The sequence below is a fragment of the Telmatherina bonti genome, assembly GCF_933228915.1.
Source record: "Telmatherina bonti genome assembly, chromosome: 11".
Taxonomy (NCBI): domain Eukaryota; kingdom Metazoa; phylum Chordata; class Actinopteri; order Atheriniformes; family Telmatherinidae; genus Telmatherina; species Telmatherina bonti.
The window spans coordinates 33,941,179-33,957,627 of NC_136629.1; the positions used below are offsets into that span (position 1 = coordinate 33,941,179).

Genomic DNA, 16,449 nt, shown 5'->3' on the forward strand with positions numbered 1-16,449 from the left:
CTAATCGCTGGGATAGGCTCCAGCTTCGCTGCAACCCTAAACTGGAATAAACTGTATGGAGGACGACTGGATTGACGACTGCAAAAAGCTGGTTAAATTCTTCATTCTGTGGTCCTAAATATAACCTGCAAAAACCTTGCATTTTTTGCCTTTTTGTCGTAACAATCCACCCCGGCTTTACACTTTAAAATGTTCAGCAGGTTATTTCAAGCAGCCTCTAAGCTCCATTTCAAGTAAAATGCCTTAAAAACTGAGGTGGCACTGGTTTGTTTGCTTTTGCGTGATAACATCTATGCAATCTTCTTTATCTGTCCTGGACGCATTTTAAAACAATCAGTCACTAGCCTTTAAAAATTCCCTCCAAGGATATCTGCAATTTCCCCTAAACTGTTTGCCTAATCGGCTGTTGCGTGCTTAGAAGCACTACGGGTCTGTAAATAGCATCACTGACATCAGATGGTAACCTTTGACATACAGGATGACCCATTTGTCTCATTGCTGTCTCTTGTCGCTGAGTTTTTTGATAGTGATGACACATAAACACATTGGTACTTTATTTTTTTGGGAATCATTTGTGTTACATGTTCTGTTGCACAAAAGGCCATGACAAAAGTGTGAAGTCGTTCCACAATGCATCACTAATGGTTCTCTGAAACTCCAAAAAAATAAATATTATGCATTTAGTTTAGGAATTATGTGTTGACAATGATGGTTGGATGCAAACACAGTCATATGTGGAGCTGTTTCAGCTCCTCAAACAGCAACATCATGACATGTGAGGTGTGTGGGAAGGCATTGAGCCACACTACTAACCTCATTGAGTGTCTGAGAATCAGTCAAAACACAATATTGGTGATCCAAAGAGTAGAGAAGGAGGGCTGACAGGGCAAGTTAGACAACTTTTGTGCACCATCCAGATACAGAAGAATGTGAAACATGTTACTGTGTTATGAAGCTATAATTTAACATGTTAGCATTTCAATGGGCTGCAGGCAGGATGTTTGTATGTTCCTGCAAGATTGCAAGAATTACAAAGACTTAAAATACACTAGTTTTTATTTAGATGATATGAACACTTTAAATTTTTGTGAAAATGTTGTTTATGAGTTTTTTTTTTTAACATCTACTGCTAAATTTAAATTTGAAGACCGGTGTACAAAATAATACTGTCAGCACCCAGAGGCTGAGAGGAAAGTAACATGTGAGAAAAACCAATTTCAACTAATTACACCCGATCTAACAGAAGCACACGCACTGCTCCTCCAACCTCTGATTGTGGCTGGACTTTGTGTTTTAATATCTGCAAAAGGGAAGCAGTTTGTCAGGTAGCATGAAGGCAAGTGAGAAAAAAGCTCATTCCTTCTCGTGCTCGGCAGGTTTTTAATTTTTATTTTACAATTAGATCAAATATTATCGCCTTGTTTCAAGAAAAGATGTCAAATGACCACAAGTAATCAAACCCAAAGCCGTTAATATGTCTTGAAAGTGTTCTCTGAGGAGCCACACACACGTTAATATAAAAGAGAAAAGAGCGGTGGCTGTACTTGTAACATGTAAGAAAATGACATGATGATGGCACTAAATGGACGATGTTGTAAAACGTCAGAGCTGCTGATGGAACTGTGGTGGTGGCTGCTGATTAATCTGTGCTGTGGCCTTTCGCTCCCTCTGCAACTCAGGATCATTTATCTGGCAGATTTATTGATCGGCTGCTGCACAGAGACACATCCCTGACACAATCAGACCTGCTGCTTGTTGCAAAAGTCATTAGCAGGGTGCCACATCTCTTTGTGTGTGTGTGTGTCTGATAATAAACTTGTGTATGCTGTGCACCACAGTGACTTAAAGCAACCTGCAGGTTTAGAGCTGAAGCCCACTGATGATTTGTGAAATCCACATTTTAATATTCTCAGTATTTTCTCCTCCTTCCAGCCTGTCTGTTACTATTTTTTGCTCTTTTATCGGCTCGCCTTTAAAGTTCAGCTCTTTTCTTCTTTTAGCTCATTTCCGCCCCAGGACAGGGTAAGCGGGGGTTGGCGTATGACAAGGCAACATCCGGACCATGTGAGCTGCATCTTTTGGGTTGGTGATCTTGATGCGCAGTGACTTCCACAGGTCAATTGGTTGTATGTTACCAAAGCTGAATTGTAAAAGTCGTGAAACAAGGCTGTCACTTGAGTGCCTTGAGCAAACCATGAATGAAACAAGAAGTGAATCAAGAACTGAGCACAACAAGCAAGTTGAGTTCCCATGCTGTGAGCAGGATTACAGTACACAGCAGTACAAATGCTTCCTTCAATCCATTCAGTTCTCTTTTTGAGAAACATCAAGCTTATGTTAGAAAGAATATTTGATTCGAAGGGAATTTTAACTTCGTATACATCAAAAAGCACATGGATTATCTTTTATCTACAGGATCTTGCTGGCATTTAAACAAATATTTTAAGAAGTCAGCCCAGTATCACGACAGTGCATGATATCTCTTCTTTGCTACTCAGCATCAAATGCTGCAGTTTCACTGGAAAAACTAAAAGAAAAAGAAAACAACCTGATGTTTTTCCACTACTTTGTTCTCCATACTGATTTGGCTTAAATGTAGATTTGTCCCTACATCAACACCCCTCTTCCTGGCACATGTTCTTACATCATGATGTCATTTGGCCATATAAATCTACAGAAAGGAAGGAAGGAAGGAAGGAAGGAAGGTATAAGTTTCTCATCCATGGACCTTTATGCAAGAGATGATACAACATTGTTTTCAGTAATTGCTCTTTTTTACTTTACTTGTTTTAATACAGTGCTTGCTCAATAATATTAATATATGTGTTTGGTCTGTGTGCTAGGAACATTGATGGGTCTAAATTGCCAATGTGTCACTTGAACGCTGCCTCACAGATCCAGGTGAGACAGTAAACTCCTCTATGGTCAGATACTGGGTTTGGTTTATAGAGATTTGGGCCCATCTTTGATAGGCTGCCAGTCCATTGTAGGTATGCAGAGACAGACTAAGATATTAGCATAAAATGCATGGGTGTGAACCTTATATACAGTCTAAGGTGCGAACTAAAAGATGAAACTGTAGCATGTAAAGAAAAAACACACAGGCACAGGAAGAACGTGCATGCTTTATTTAGACTGGCCACACATTGGTTCAAAAAGATACGCAGATCTTCTCTCTGTAAGGCAACAGTACCAACCACTGCAGCACTGTGCTGCAAATGTGTAATTTGATAAGACTATGTTTCTGTGTGACTCAGGATCTCTTGCAAGCAGAATGTTTGCTGTTCTCACAAATGGTCTGAATCTATGCTTTCAATTTATTTGGGTGTTATGAATCTTTACTGAAGCTTAAAAACAACATGGAAAAAACTCAGCTCAAGTAATACACAACCATACACACATGTGCACGCCATGCTTGGTGTTAAAAGGTGCAGTCCCTTTTCTCTGTCTATTTTTACTCCGTTCGGTCCATTAAGATCAGCAGTGATGATGGTTGATAAGTGAAGCCTCTCCACAAAGCAGGCAGTAATCATACATGTCCTGGAGAGCAGACACACACATATACACACAATTAATGTGCAGGCTATTGGGTGTGTTTGAACCATGCACATATGAAAAAAGTAAAGGATCATTTGACATCTCTGTAATCTTCTTCTTCCTTTTATTTTGTTTTTATTTACTGGTTTATTTGTAGTTCAGAAACATATATTTTAAAGCATTTCTTCAGATGGGTTTTAAGAAGGTTCCTGCACTTTATAAAGCAGGAAGTTGAGACAGAAAGTCTGAAATTTCAGTTTAATGGAAATGTTTTCATTTATATTATGTAATTTTGACGATAACTGCTGTGCTTTGATGCAAATATAAGCTATGTACCTTCGCATCCATGCACATTTATTTAGCCCTTTAAGACCTGACCCATGAAAAAAACTGTAAGAAAAGTTCATTTTTTTAAATATGAAGTTTTTATTTGGCTCCTTAACAGCAAGTAACAACAAAAAAAAAGCTTTTTAGGAGGTGGGGGTTGTGGGGGATTTATCATTGATTAGCATATAACATGTTGCTTCCTGGTATCAACTATGTGACAAAAAACAAGTATCAGATTATGTTCAACAGGATTTAGAGCACATTTTGGTCATAAACAGATGCAAAATGTCTCAGAAACTGTGTATAAAATATGATATGTTTGGCTTTCTAGGTTTAAGATTTCAAGATTTATATTACTCGCATAATGTTTGATAATGTGATAGTCGATAACCAGATCCTAATGTTGTCTTGAATGCTTCAAATGTTTGTTTGATTTTAATACTAAAATAAAATTAAATAATAAATACTTCAATAATGCTCTGAGAGATAATGGCAGCTGGTTATTATTTTGTTGAGGTTTGTTGTGTGTATTTTAATTATTTCTTTTTTTTGTGTGTATTTGGAGAAGCGTCGACTGAACACACTCGTTTCTTCTCACTCAGCTTCCCCATCAGCGTTGTCTTCGGCATCAAGCCAGCTTACTGGGTCTTGTTCTTAATTCTTTAAAGATAATACGGAAGAAAACTGATAGTCCAAGATATTTTCTTGCAGCCATGTCTCAGTAAAATATATAATACGACTATTTCTGTATTCCATCAGTGTCTCTGTCAACATTTTAAAGCCCCAGTATTTGAGAACTACTCCCATCTAGTGGTGCACTCAATCAATGCAAATAAGGTGTCGTGCTTTCTGGCGCCTCTTCGTTCAAGCACAATACTACCACTACCAAAGCACAGGAGAGTCACAAATGAGAAAATATCATCATTTTGCACAAGCTGGCAAAACAGTTACAGAAAAAAATGTAATTCTGCTTCGTTATCTATGCTGATGAGTTACATGTATGCCCTTCATGTATTTGGTACGAAGCTAATGCTAACAGCTAATGTCATGTGTTAAATCGACAAAAGGGAGGACATCCCCCCTCCCGCATCTTGACAAATCAGCTGAAATAAATGATGAAACATGAAGAAAAAAATCTGGAAACATGAATGAAAGAAGCGCACGGTGGCACAGTACAGTAGACTAACTAACAAATGAGCATCTCTGCTGTTTTATTTAGCAAGTAACAGTAGATTATCTGACTGACACAGAAGGATGAAATAGTTGCTGGACTACCGGCCATGTTTTTAACATAATGCAAAAATAAACTTTGCTGTTAGACTGATTTAACTTACCTGTCCAGCAGAAAGCTGCAACCTCATGATCAGTTCTGAAGTCTCTCTTCCTCGTGAATCGTCTCCATCTGGTAAACGTTACACCCATGTAGACCCACAACACATAGTGATTTACAGCCTACAATGTGTAAGGCTGGCAAGTATGTCCCCTTTCTGCTACCCTATTTAAAGGTGGCGATGCAACACGGCAGCCTTCTGTTGGGTGTTTATGTATTTATAAATAACTCCTCCTAAGTTTCATTTGGATGGGATTGTGATTAGATGTCAGTAAAATATGTCTCTATGAAAGCAATACTTGATTTCTGCTAATAAAAAGCCAAATTAGTTTCACACTAGACCTTTAAGTTAATTCATTTGGTTAGCAAACAACATCCATGTACCATATTGATGGTTGGAAGAAATAACTATAATATCATCTATGTCACCCATGTAGGATTTAGTGTATTATTTTACTTGTTAATTTGATTTTTGATAGCTTAACCAGTTGATCCTGCTGGTTAACTGCTTTTCTCTTGTCATGGGTTGCTGCTCATCATAACTAATCTTTAAAAGTGTCATCAAAGGATTCTATTAAGCAGCTATTCATTTAGATCATGATTTTATATGATAAGAAACAGGTTCAGTGCAAAACGAAAATTTGTTTGAGCAGAAAAGCCTCCAAACCAGTGTAAAAAATATCTTGTCAAAGAAAAGTCAGTAATATTAAAATACATGAACAATGTGATCAGACTAACTGCAACTACGCCCACCAAGAGTCACAATCTAGAAATGTTGATGTTCAAATGATCTTGTTTTGGTTCAGCTGTTCCTTGCATTTCCTAATTTCTCTGTTAAGTTTAGTTTTCAGGCAGAGTTTTATTTTTGTTTGTTTGTTTTGTTTTAAAATTTCTAAATTGCTGAATCAATTTCTTGCTTTTGCAGTTTTTTGTTTTATAGTTTAGTTTGTATGCTAGTTGGTCTCACTCTCTGTTTAATTCAGAATTCTTTGTAACTCCTTTCTTGTTTCACTGCTTGCTACGCACCTTGTCCTGCACAGACTTCAGTTCTCAGAGATATTTTTACTGCTCAAGCATCGCTTCTGTTCATTTAAGCCCCGCTGTACTGCAGACATGGCTGCAGAAGGCTGCAGTCTGAATGAAATCCATGTAAAACCTTGCTGTTGTTGTTGTTGTCATTCCCTTTTGACTTGTCCCTCTGCAGGTGTCCCTACAGTGAATCTTCACACAGGGGGATTGGCACATGTTTTACACAGATTCCTGTCCTGACGCAGTCCTCTGTATTGATCCGGGCTTGGGATTGGCCCTCAGAGAACAATCATGTCCCCTCAGGCCTCAGCGTAGGGAAGCAGGACTCGAACCTTAGACCATCAGGTCACAAAATAAGCAGCTCTACCACCTCAGCGACTGCCCCATGTAAAACTATGCAGTAAACTCTCTAAAATCATCTTTCCCAAACTGAGTGACACCTTCCAATTATAGGCTTGTCAGATGTGACAAATGCTTATGACATTTATGAGTCAAATTGCTGCTGCTGTTTTGACACTTATAAACACAGTGAGTCACAACAAACAAGAATATTTTTATGTAACACCTGAATTTGGTCACATAGAGGAAACTTGGTTAATTTGTTGCATTGCAGCGTAAGAACAAAACAAGAGGTGATGCTAAAAATTTCAGCTTGGATCTGCAAATATACATTAAAATGAGTGTTACATTATGTTGGTCTTGGATGTTTCTGTCCTGAGGATGAAAATAGATTTCTCAACCTTCATTAAAAGAGCAGTAAACAAGGTTTATGTTACTTAAATGTGGTTTATACTGATAATAAAACAACAAAGTTTAACAAAACAACAATTATTAACAAAAAGAAAAGATGCCGCTAAAATGGAGGTCTTTTGTTTCTTCTTTTGTTTGTTCTTTTTGTAGGTCTGCTTTCATCTTTTGATGAGCTGAGAGAAGAGCTGTGGAAACTCAGAGTCTGGCCAAAAATCTGCTAATGGTGAGGTTCATTACAACCTTACAAAGAGCAAGACTAGTTTTTTTTTAATGACTTTAGAATCACAAGCCCTGAAACAGGAGAAAACAGACCTGCAACCCATTAACCAGAAGAGATGGACTTTCACAGAGTGTGAAGATGAACTGAGTATGAATTAAAAGTGTGATATTACATGGGCTCTGTAGTTTGTGCTGTTTATTATGTTTATGGTTTTAGACAGAGCTGCAACACATGAAACACACAATAACTTGTGGTTGCTTTGGGACAAACAGGACGTAAGGAAAACAGGATTCAGTGGTAGAGATGGCTTCTCAATGTTCACACTCTTTAATGTTTTCTGCTGAGACTGAGAACATTAGGAGGTGGTCAAAGACGATGCCAAGAAATGTGTCCTTCCAAGCTAACTCCACCAGCTTCCTGTGGATGATGATGGTGACTGCAGCTCCATCTTCTTGTTGGCGAAGATCTTTGCTTTGCTTGTGTCAAGTTCCAGATGTGGAAATTATACACATAGCATAGTTTTAATGTGTTACTCCTTTATTAAAGATCTTTTGTGTAGTACAAAATATATATTCTGCATAGTTTAGAGTACTTCAGAAAGCTTGCTTTAGTAGGTTCATGCATAAAACTGAATGTTCAAGGCCTGTTTCAGCTTCGACTGTTGTGATCTTCAAGCTGGCAGTTGTTTTGACTAGTGCTGCCAGGCTGAGGTTATGTGTGTATGCCTAAAGATTGCTGTAACACCCTGAGCAGGGGCAGAGCTCTCGAGACCTCTCGCCCGCAATAACTGTGCATTGTCAATAAACTGGACGGAACACAGCTGATTTCTGGATTTGCTTTTCATCAGATAAATTCCACCACAGCTGTCCATAAACTTCTGCAGAACCTGTTTATGTTTCTGTGAAGAGCCAGACAGCAGAATCAGTGTTCTTCACCAGATGGGTTGTGTGGATCTGCAATCAGCTACGTAGAGCAGATGAGACAGCACACAGCTTTGGGGAGAGCCACCTGAGGTATAATGCAGTCCAGAGAAGATGTTGATGACGAGAACACACTGTGATCTGTTTGTTAGAAAGTCCAGGTTGTAAGTGGTTGTCATGGTGAAGATGGATGGAGGGTTTGTTTAGTAATCAGGATGTGAGGCTGCAGGATGTTGAACGCTGAAGAAAATGAGCAAACAGGAGTCTGACTGAAGAGTTTAGTTGCTCCACATGTTTGTGAAATGTGTGTAATCAATGTTTTTGCATCATCCACGCCTCTGCCTGTGCGTTAAGCTAATTGGAGCGGCTCCCTCTCGGGGGTCAGTTGCACCGATGAGCTGTTTTGTGACCCTCTCCATGGTTTTCATGACAAGAGAGGTGAGCGAAGTCGAAGGTGGGGAAGAGCTCTGGTTGTATCTTTTTTGGGATGATTGGGGAAAGTTTCCATCGATGAGGAACTGTACTGCTGTCCCAAGAGCACTGGAACATGGTCTGATGTTGGGGATGTGGTGATATGGTGTGGTCTAGGTGAATTGCTCACTCTGGTCGTGAAGGGTGACGCCCTGAGCGCTGAAGGCGATTGCAGTGTTTCTGGGTTTGATTGTGGATCTTTTCTCCTGGAGCTGGGTGGTGCTGGGATAAGTAAAAGGGATTGGGATCATCAGGGATGGATGTGATGTGGATTCTGGGGAGGGTGTCAGCAGCTTTCACAAAGGCCATGTCTTTCAGTCCTAGCTAAGCTGAACGAAGGACCCCCTCAGTGAATTTCTGCTCTACTTTGTTCCTGTAGGTCAGCTTGGCAGGTTTAGTGGCCCACTTCGCTTCTCTGTCAACTCCCTTCTTCTTTTCTGATTCAGAGCTGGTGAAGGAAATCCTTTTTCTTTTTGTTGAGGATGTTTTTGAGCTCTTTGGTGATCCAGGGTTTGTTTTTTGGGATGTATTATGATACTGTGTCTCCCTGCTCATTGATGTTGTTGGATGTTATGTTGTTGATCTCCATTTTCATTCAATTTAACTAAAAGTGTTATTTTTTTCCTTACTTTTACATTCATGCCCTCTTCTTTTCATGTTTTTGACCCCAAAAAAGTATTATCATACAAGTCCATCATGCTTAATTTACACAAAAATGTGTTCAGACAAGTCGTGACTTGCAACGCAGTGGCAGATAAATTTATGTATCTGTAAGTGTGTGAGTCTTGTATATACGTCCTCCTGTTAGTTGACCAAACACACAAGTTTCAGTCAAAGTAGCAAAACCTTCTCAGATTACACAGGGGCCTGGATTTTCAGTCTTCACTGCATTTATTATATTTGTTTGTTCCATTTTGAGCCACATGTTGTATTAAAGGTGAGTACCCACTTTTCTGTTATTTGTTATCTATTATCTGTTATCGTCACCATCATTGTCATCATCATTGTTATCATCTTCATTGTTCTTATCAATATTGTAACCGTTGTCTTTGTCATCATCATTGTCATCAGTATTGTGTTTTGTTTTTGGTTCTTAGTTTTTTGTTTTTGTACACCGGATGTCACTCCTTTTCCTGCAAATCAAGTCTATCTTCAGGTATCAATAAAGTGACCTTACCTTACCTTACCTTGCCTTGCCTTGCCTTGCCTTGCCTTGCCATGCCTTACCTTACCTTACCTTACCTTACCTTACCGTATTTTATGTTACCTTACTACTTACCTGACTAGGCTGCAACAAAGTTCCCTACTCTTCATCATGTTATTTGAAATCCTCTTTGTCATTTCCAGATCTGCCTGAGCAGATCAATACAAAACAAAACAAAACAAACAAACAAACAAACAAAAAAAACCAAAACAATTTGGGTTTCTGGTAATGTTTTAGCAAGTTCCTTTATGAATTTACATAATTTACAAAATGGGTGTTTATGTAACAGTTTTTTGTTTTTTTTTAGATAAATCTAAAATAAAAGCAGGAGGACAAATGTCGCTGTCCATTGTGCTGAAATTGCTGCCTCGTCAATGTTGTCACACAGTCTGTGTTACTTTTGAGTTCTTCCATTCTCTTTTCTTCTAAGTACAGTTTTCTTCTCCCTGTTGATAATTTTTATCACTTATATAGAATATTAAGTCACAATTCTTCAGTTAGGATGCCTGAATTTAAGTCAAGTTTACTGGATTACACTGTGTTTTGTTTTTTGTTTTTTTTCATTCAAACATGTTGTTTTCTGTATTTCTACTGATGAACAAAAACATGCAAACGTGATTGTTTTTTTTTTGTTTGTTTTTTTTTTAACAGTAAGTAGAAGTACACTATACCAAAGTTGTGGAGTAATCTTTATTTGTGCTGTTGAACAATGTGCCTCTGGTCATTTTTCACAACACATCCTCATGGGATCCTCAGGCAAAGCTAATCGGGAGTTTAAAAAAAACCTGCTTCTCTAAATGCTGCAAGGTTGAAGGAACAAGACATGCACTGTGCATCCAGTGTTTGCACATCGGTGCCACTACACTTCTTATCAGTCAGCTGACAACTATGTGGAGGGGGGACATGTAAAGGCCACTTTACTCATACATGTCAACATGTTGTTGACTTCAGAGTGACGTGCATGGCTTGAAAAGTCACATCAGTTCACCCGAGGACAGCGACATCTGTTCAAAATCAAAGATTGTTGAAGAAAAATATCTATCCAAAGTGATGTGTTGTTTTATAATATGAAAAATGGCATCCAAAAGGGTTCGCTCAGTGTCCAGAAATTTCTAATAATGTTAAAATCTTCTGCATGATCATGCTTTTATGCTGTTTTTTTTTTTTTTTTTTTTAACTGAAATGCTTTTAGAGAACCAAACACCTGAAACACTGAACGATCAACAATACTTTAATCTGAAAATTTCCAGCTGTGAAAAACCAAAAAATTACTATTTGCTATTTATCGAAACAACCAGCCACACAAGACGACTCAGCTTTGAAAAATAAACCAAGATCTTTATTTGATGAGCGGTGTACATCACTATATGCGCTAAAGGCGGGTTTATGCACAGTTCTAATGCCTTTGCTCTACATGTTGAGTATAAAGTGATTATATGCATTTGTGTCCATTCAAAATGTCCTTCCTTTTCTCCCAGAAGTGTCATCTTTTATCATCACAGGATTCTCTGAAGCAGCTATTCATTTAGATCATGATTTTATATGATAAGAAACAAATGGCAATTCTCTTGTTCTATTAATGGACAGTGGAGCGTATGGACTTTTCTCTTATATTGGTGATAAAGATGATGGTGATATATGTAGACACTGAAGAGGAATAAATAAGCAACGATACCATGCCATTGATGTTCAACAGATCCACCTTTAAACTGATTCATTCACCTTACATACAAATTTCTGCAGGTGTTTCACTAAAAATACTTGCTTTGCTAAAAGTCAACAGAACGGCGATTATACCTACAACCATATCAAAATCAAAGTTATTCGATGAACACATGAAAAATAACGTAAACACATCAACAAAGGATCTTCGGAGAATGTAAAAGTTCATGTGGGTCAAACGTCTCGGCGCATCATCATGAGACCAAACACCTGATTGTAGCACACATTTTGTTTAATTTAAACTTTACCTTTTTTTTAAAAGTCTAATCATGCTGTTTGTTTGGCTGAAGCTAACATTGTCGGCTAATGGGTCCCACTGAAAATCTGTTTTCCATTGAAGTTTAAAAGCGCTTGTCTTCCATTAGAAATGACCATATATCCACCCATATCTGAGGATCAGTGAGTGCAAATATTTAAAAACATGCTGGTCCACTGAGACTCAGTGGGTTATATTGTTTAATTTAATGTTAATGGGACAACTTTCCCTTTCATTCAGTGCAACTGGGCCTCCTCTGAAAGTAGGAAACATCAGAAGAACGCAAACATGATGTTTATGTCAATATTTACTGCTTCTTCTTAGGACCAAATGCTGGCCAACAAAAACTGCACATTGTCTATGTGGCCTAAAGAGGGTTTAGTGATGTAAATACTGTTGTGTACAATGTAAACATGTACTGTGGAGATGGATGGACAGATAACTGCATTGGAAAACACATTGTCATTGGTTTGATGTCCTTTGGATTGTTTTTTTTTTTTTTTTTTGAATGAGCGTTTTCACGAGGATGACTTGAGGTATTCACTTGAGCACAGACCCCCTCCTCAAAGTGGCTGCAAAAGAGAAAATCAGTAAGGTTACTGTTTTACACCAGCTGTAAACCACCGATTCTTCAGATCATTTAGAAATTCAACATAATCATACAATCATGTTCTCCTTTAAGTAAACGGAAATTCTGATCCATCTGCACTATTTAATGTAAAACCATAAGGTAGTGGTCCCCAAAGTCGGTCCTTGACGGCCACTGTCCTGCAGGTTTTCAATGTATTCCTGCTCCAAAACACCTGGCTTCCATTAAATGGATCCAACAGCCAATAAAGTTCTGCACGATGACTGATTGAGTGATCAAGTGTGTTGGAACAGGAATACATGGAAAACCTGCAGGATTGTGGCTCTGGACGGCCGGAGCTGGACACCCCTGGAAAGGTTTGCATACTTTCAAACATATATATTCTTCATTTGGAGCAATTTCTCTTCAGTGGGAATATTTTGTGAATCAGGTCTGACTGCTTTATATAAATTTGGATCAGTTGTGGTGAAGATTAAGATGAAGTCTGTAGGTATACCAAACATATAAATACCCACCAGCTGAAAGTTGTTTAGGAGATGATCTACATTTATGTCGTCATAGCTCTCTTGGAAGGTGTTGGGTTCATCCCTGGACTCTTCAGGCTCACTGGTTCCAGGATCTTCTAGGCTGTGTGTTGAAGAGGATTAGGAGGGAGTAAGTCCATGTGCACAAGCTATTTCTACGTTCCATCATTTCCTTTACTCTGTCTATCAGCAAATATTAAAATATACATCACTGGATTTGCTGATTGTAAAGTTTGAACTCATTTTATATGTTTATGATGATGATCTGCAGAACTAGTGGTCTTGAAACCAATAACCAAAACATGGTAGTTCTATAGCTTAATACCAGATAGTGTCTCTTTAATGCCCAGTTGAAGTACTTTCAGTGAGTCAGCAAACAATGTGTTTTAACAGGTAGGTAATAAGAGGAGTGAGTCCTACCTTCTTTTTCCTGTTAAAACTGAGTTCAGGTACTTCTTGACCGCCATCTGTTTGCGGAAGCGGCTGTAGTTGTCTGTGAAGATGGCGTCTGAGTGGCGCTTCACTGGCTCATCCATCAGCTCGTCACTGGACAGAGGAGACATCAGAGTGACGCGGCTGTCCAAAGGGCAGCAGATTTCAGTGGAAAGTCAGTACGGCTAATTAATGGTATTTTTTTCCTTTCTGTGGGTGTGTGCATGTTTGTGTAACTGCCCCGGCTGTAGAACAATCATGTTAAGGGCTTTAATGGCATAAATTAACCTTTAAAAATGTTTAACCAATTACAAAATGGATCATCGAGCAGGTCGGCTCTTTTTATTGCAAATGTCAACAGGTCCTTCAGTGATAAAATGAACTAAACTAATTTGTTATCTTTTTTTTTTTTCCAATATTTTTGTCCTTTTCAGTCAAGAACTTTAAAATCGTTTTCTGCAAGACTTTCTGGCACATAAGAATTTCTTATGTGCCACATATCAATTTCTTTAAGGAAAAACTGATGAATGTGAACCTTTTCACTGCACTGATAGAAAATTCTTGCAGCTTTGAAAACACAAAGGTTAAAAATCTTCATATAAATTTTGGTAGGGGTTTGTCCTTCTTTAAGAAAGTTAAGCCCACATTTCTATAAAAATGCCCATTAAAAGCTTCGTGTTCAAGTTTTAAACAGAAAACATCCAAATACTCCTGTATTCTAACATAAATGTCAGGCTGGGCTTGTATCTGCAGAAAAATCAGACGCCTTAAGTCTCAAACTGAAAAATACACGCCGTGTTCATAAACTTTAAATACGCCCTGGAGATGTGTTTGCCTGCTTAACGCGGTCGGAAGCCACCTACCTGACCCGCTTTCCGATCAGAGACTCCAGGTACCTCCGCGCTGAAAGCTGTCCCAGGAGTTTGCTGTATCCGCTGGTAAACAGACCATCTGCGTGTCTCGTCGGTCTGGATAAGACCGAAGTTCAGTCACATTAAAACGTAGTCATCGGATTCATGCAAACACCAGTTCATCCAAACATATATATATATATATATATATATATATATATATATATATATATATATATATATATATATATATATATATATATATATGTACACATATATATGATTTCCATAAATTAAACTGAGTATGACTGCAAAGATAAAGTTGTTCAAATCCACCCACATACAAAAAAACCCCCCAAAAAAACCATAAGTATATTTCCTCCACATGTTTACTGCTTTCCAGAAAGAAAAGCCAGTTTCCTCTCACCTCATGGATGTGTATGGCAGACTTAGAGTCCTGGAGTATAACACACTGCACAGGGCTATTAGGAGAAGCAGGTGGGGACCGGTTCTTTGTAACATCGCTTTACACCTGACAATGGAAAGGACAAGTTAATATCTGTTAGTATGCATTAATTGACAAAAAATTATCATTACGTTGCGTAAAGCAAAAGCAACATATATATTTTGGAAACATAAAAGCACATAAATTCCAAACTCTGATTGAGTTTTAGCAGAAAGAAGGCAGAAACGCTGTTGATGTTGATGCGTAATTGCGCACAGCGTTCAGAAGGCTGAATATTTGAGTTTACGCTCTTACCCACAAACCAAACTTAGTGTCCCACAAGAATTTTGCTCAAATCCGTGACTTTAAATCAGTTTTTAACAAAAACCCTCAAAGAAATGCAAAAGTAGTCCCCAAGTTCAATTATTTAGCTTTGATTTAGAACCCTCTTTCGTACTGTATCAACTTAAAAACAAAACAAAACAAACAGCGACAAAAAAAAAACAAAAAAACAAAAAACAAAACAAAACTAAAAAACAACAAACTCCAACGCTCATCAGTAGCAAACGTCTTATCAGTTAATCTAGACGAAACACTACAAAAACTCTGTGCGTAATTACGCATAGAACAGACAGTCGCGAAAATTAAAATGGTTGTGAGTTCGTTGGAAAAACTGAGATTCTGATTCCAGTTAGATCAATGAACAAGATAAACAAGTGTAATGTTCCGAGCTGCTGGTTAAAACACAAGGAGCAGTTTATTTAAAGATTAGACCTTTAAATAAAAGGTCTGCGGTCGCTGAATATTTCAAGATAAAAATCAATCTTTAAGCTATCTGGAATATATCTATATATCTATATATCTATATATATAGATATATATATCTATATATATGCATATCAGCTACTGATACAGCCCAAAATGAAAGCTACGGGAATGAAACTCAAAAAAATCTTACATGTGGTCTGAGGAAAGTTGAGATCTTTGGCTCTTTCCGCTGCGCTGTCCAAAGTCCTGAAACTGAACAGCTGTTTTATGTCCACAGTACTGCTTCGATGCTTTCCCCCTCTTTTTCTGTCTCTGCTTCCCTTGAATCCTGCTCCCGTTTTATACACCTTTGTATTTCTCACAGAGCAGGAGGGGGACATTCATCAGGAGCCAGAGACGTCAGCGGGTCATTGCTTCCGTCACTGGTCTTGCTCACGGTCGCAACTAAAGAGGCCTGTGGTGAGATTAGTCGGAAGTTTTACTCTAATTGATTGCAGGGGAAAAAAACTTGTATACCGTGTTTGACTCATCTGATCTTGTCTCATATTTTCTTACCAGGGATGGTTTGAGAATGTGGAGATTAGACAATTTAATTAATACATAAAAAGATCTTTGCATATGTCGTAGAAAGTAACAAAAACATGTAACATGTTTTCAAATTCCTTACAGATTTAAAAAATGTATTTAAATAGCTGGATGAGTTTGAATACTTTGGTAAAGAAAAGTTGTGGTTGATATAAAATGATACAGATGGCAACATTTTTGTATCATCCTGACATACCATCTGAAAAATGAAGTCATAGAATGTTGTTAAACTACGATAAACCCTACATGTACCAGCTACAACATTTGTTATTACAATAGAATTACTTGTTATTTTGATTTTTATACTTCAGACTTATAATTTTGATGAGGATAGATTGGTACATTTCTTATGTTCTTCTTAAATTGATAAACATTTTTGTGGAATATTTCTGGAAACTAGTAATGTCAAAGATTATTAGACAGCAATAATATCAATTATTATGTTATACAAAATAACATTTTTTTCCTTTTTTTTGTGAGGAATCACAT

The 16,449-nt window shown here is 37.9% G+C and overlaps 1 protein-coding gene across 1 annotated transcript; it reads right to left on the reverse strand.

Moving 5' to 3' along the window:
* Positions 1-8,697: 8,697 nt before the first annotated feature.
* vip (vasoactive intestinal peptide) lies at positions 8,698-14,684 on the reverse strand (the record flags this gene model as incomplete). The annotated part of the gene is made up of 6 exons (XM_079248836.1): positions 8,698-8,806; positions 9,864-9,937; positions 12,871-12,982; positions 13,300-13,425; positions 14,175-14,279; positions 14,590-14,684. The coding sequence occupies 6 exons, from the start codon at positions 14,682-14,684 to the stop codon at positions 8,698-8,700; spliced, it is 621 nt and encodes a 206-aa protein (XP_079104962.1).
* Positions 14,685-16,449: the final 1,765 nt, after the last annotated feature.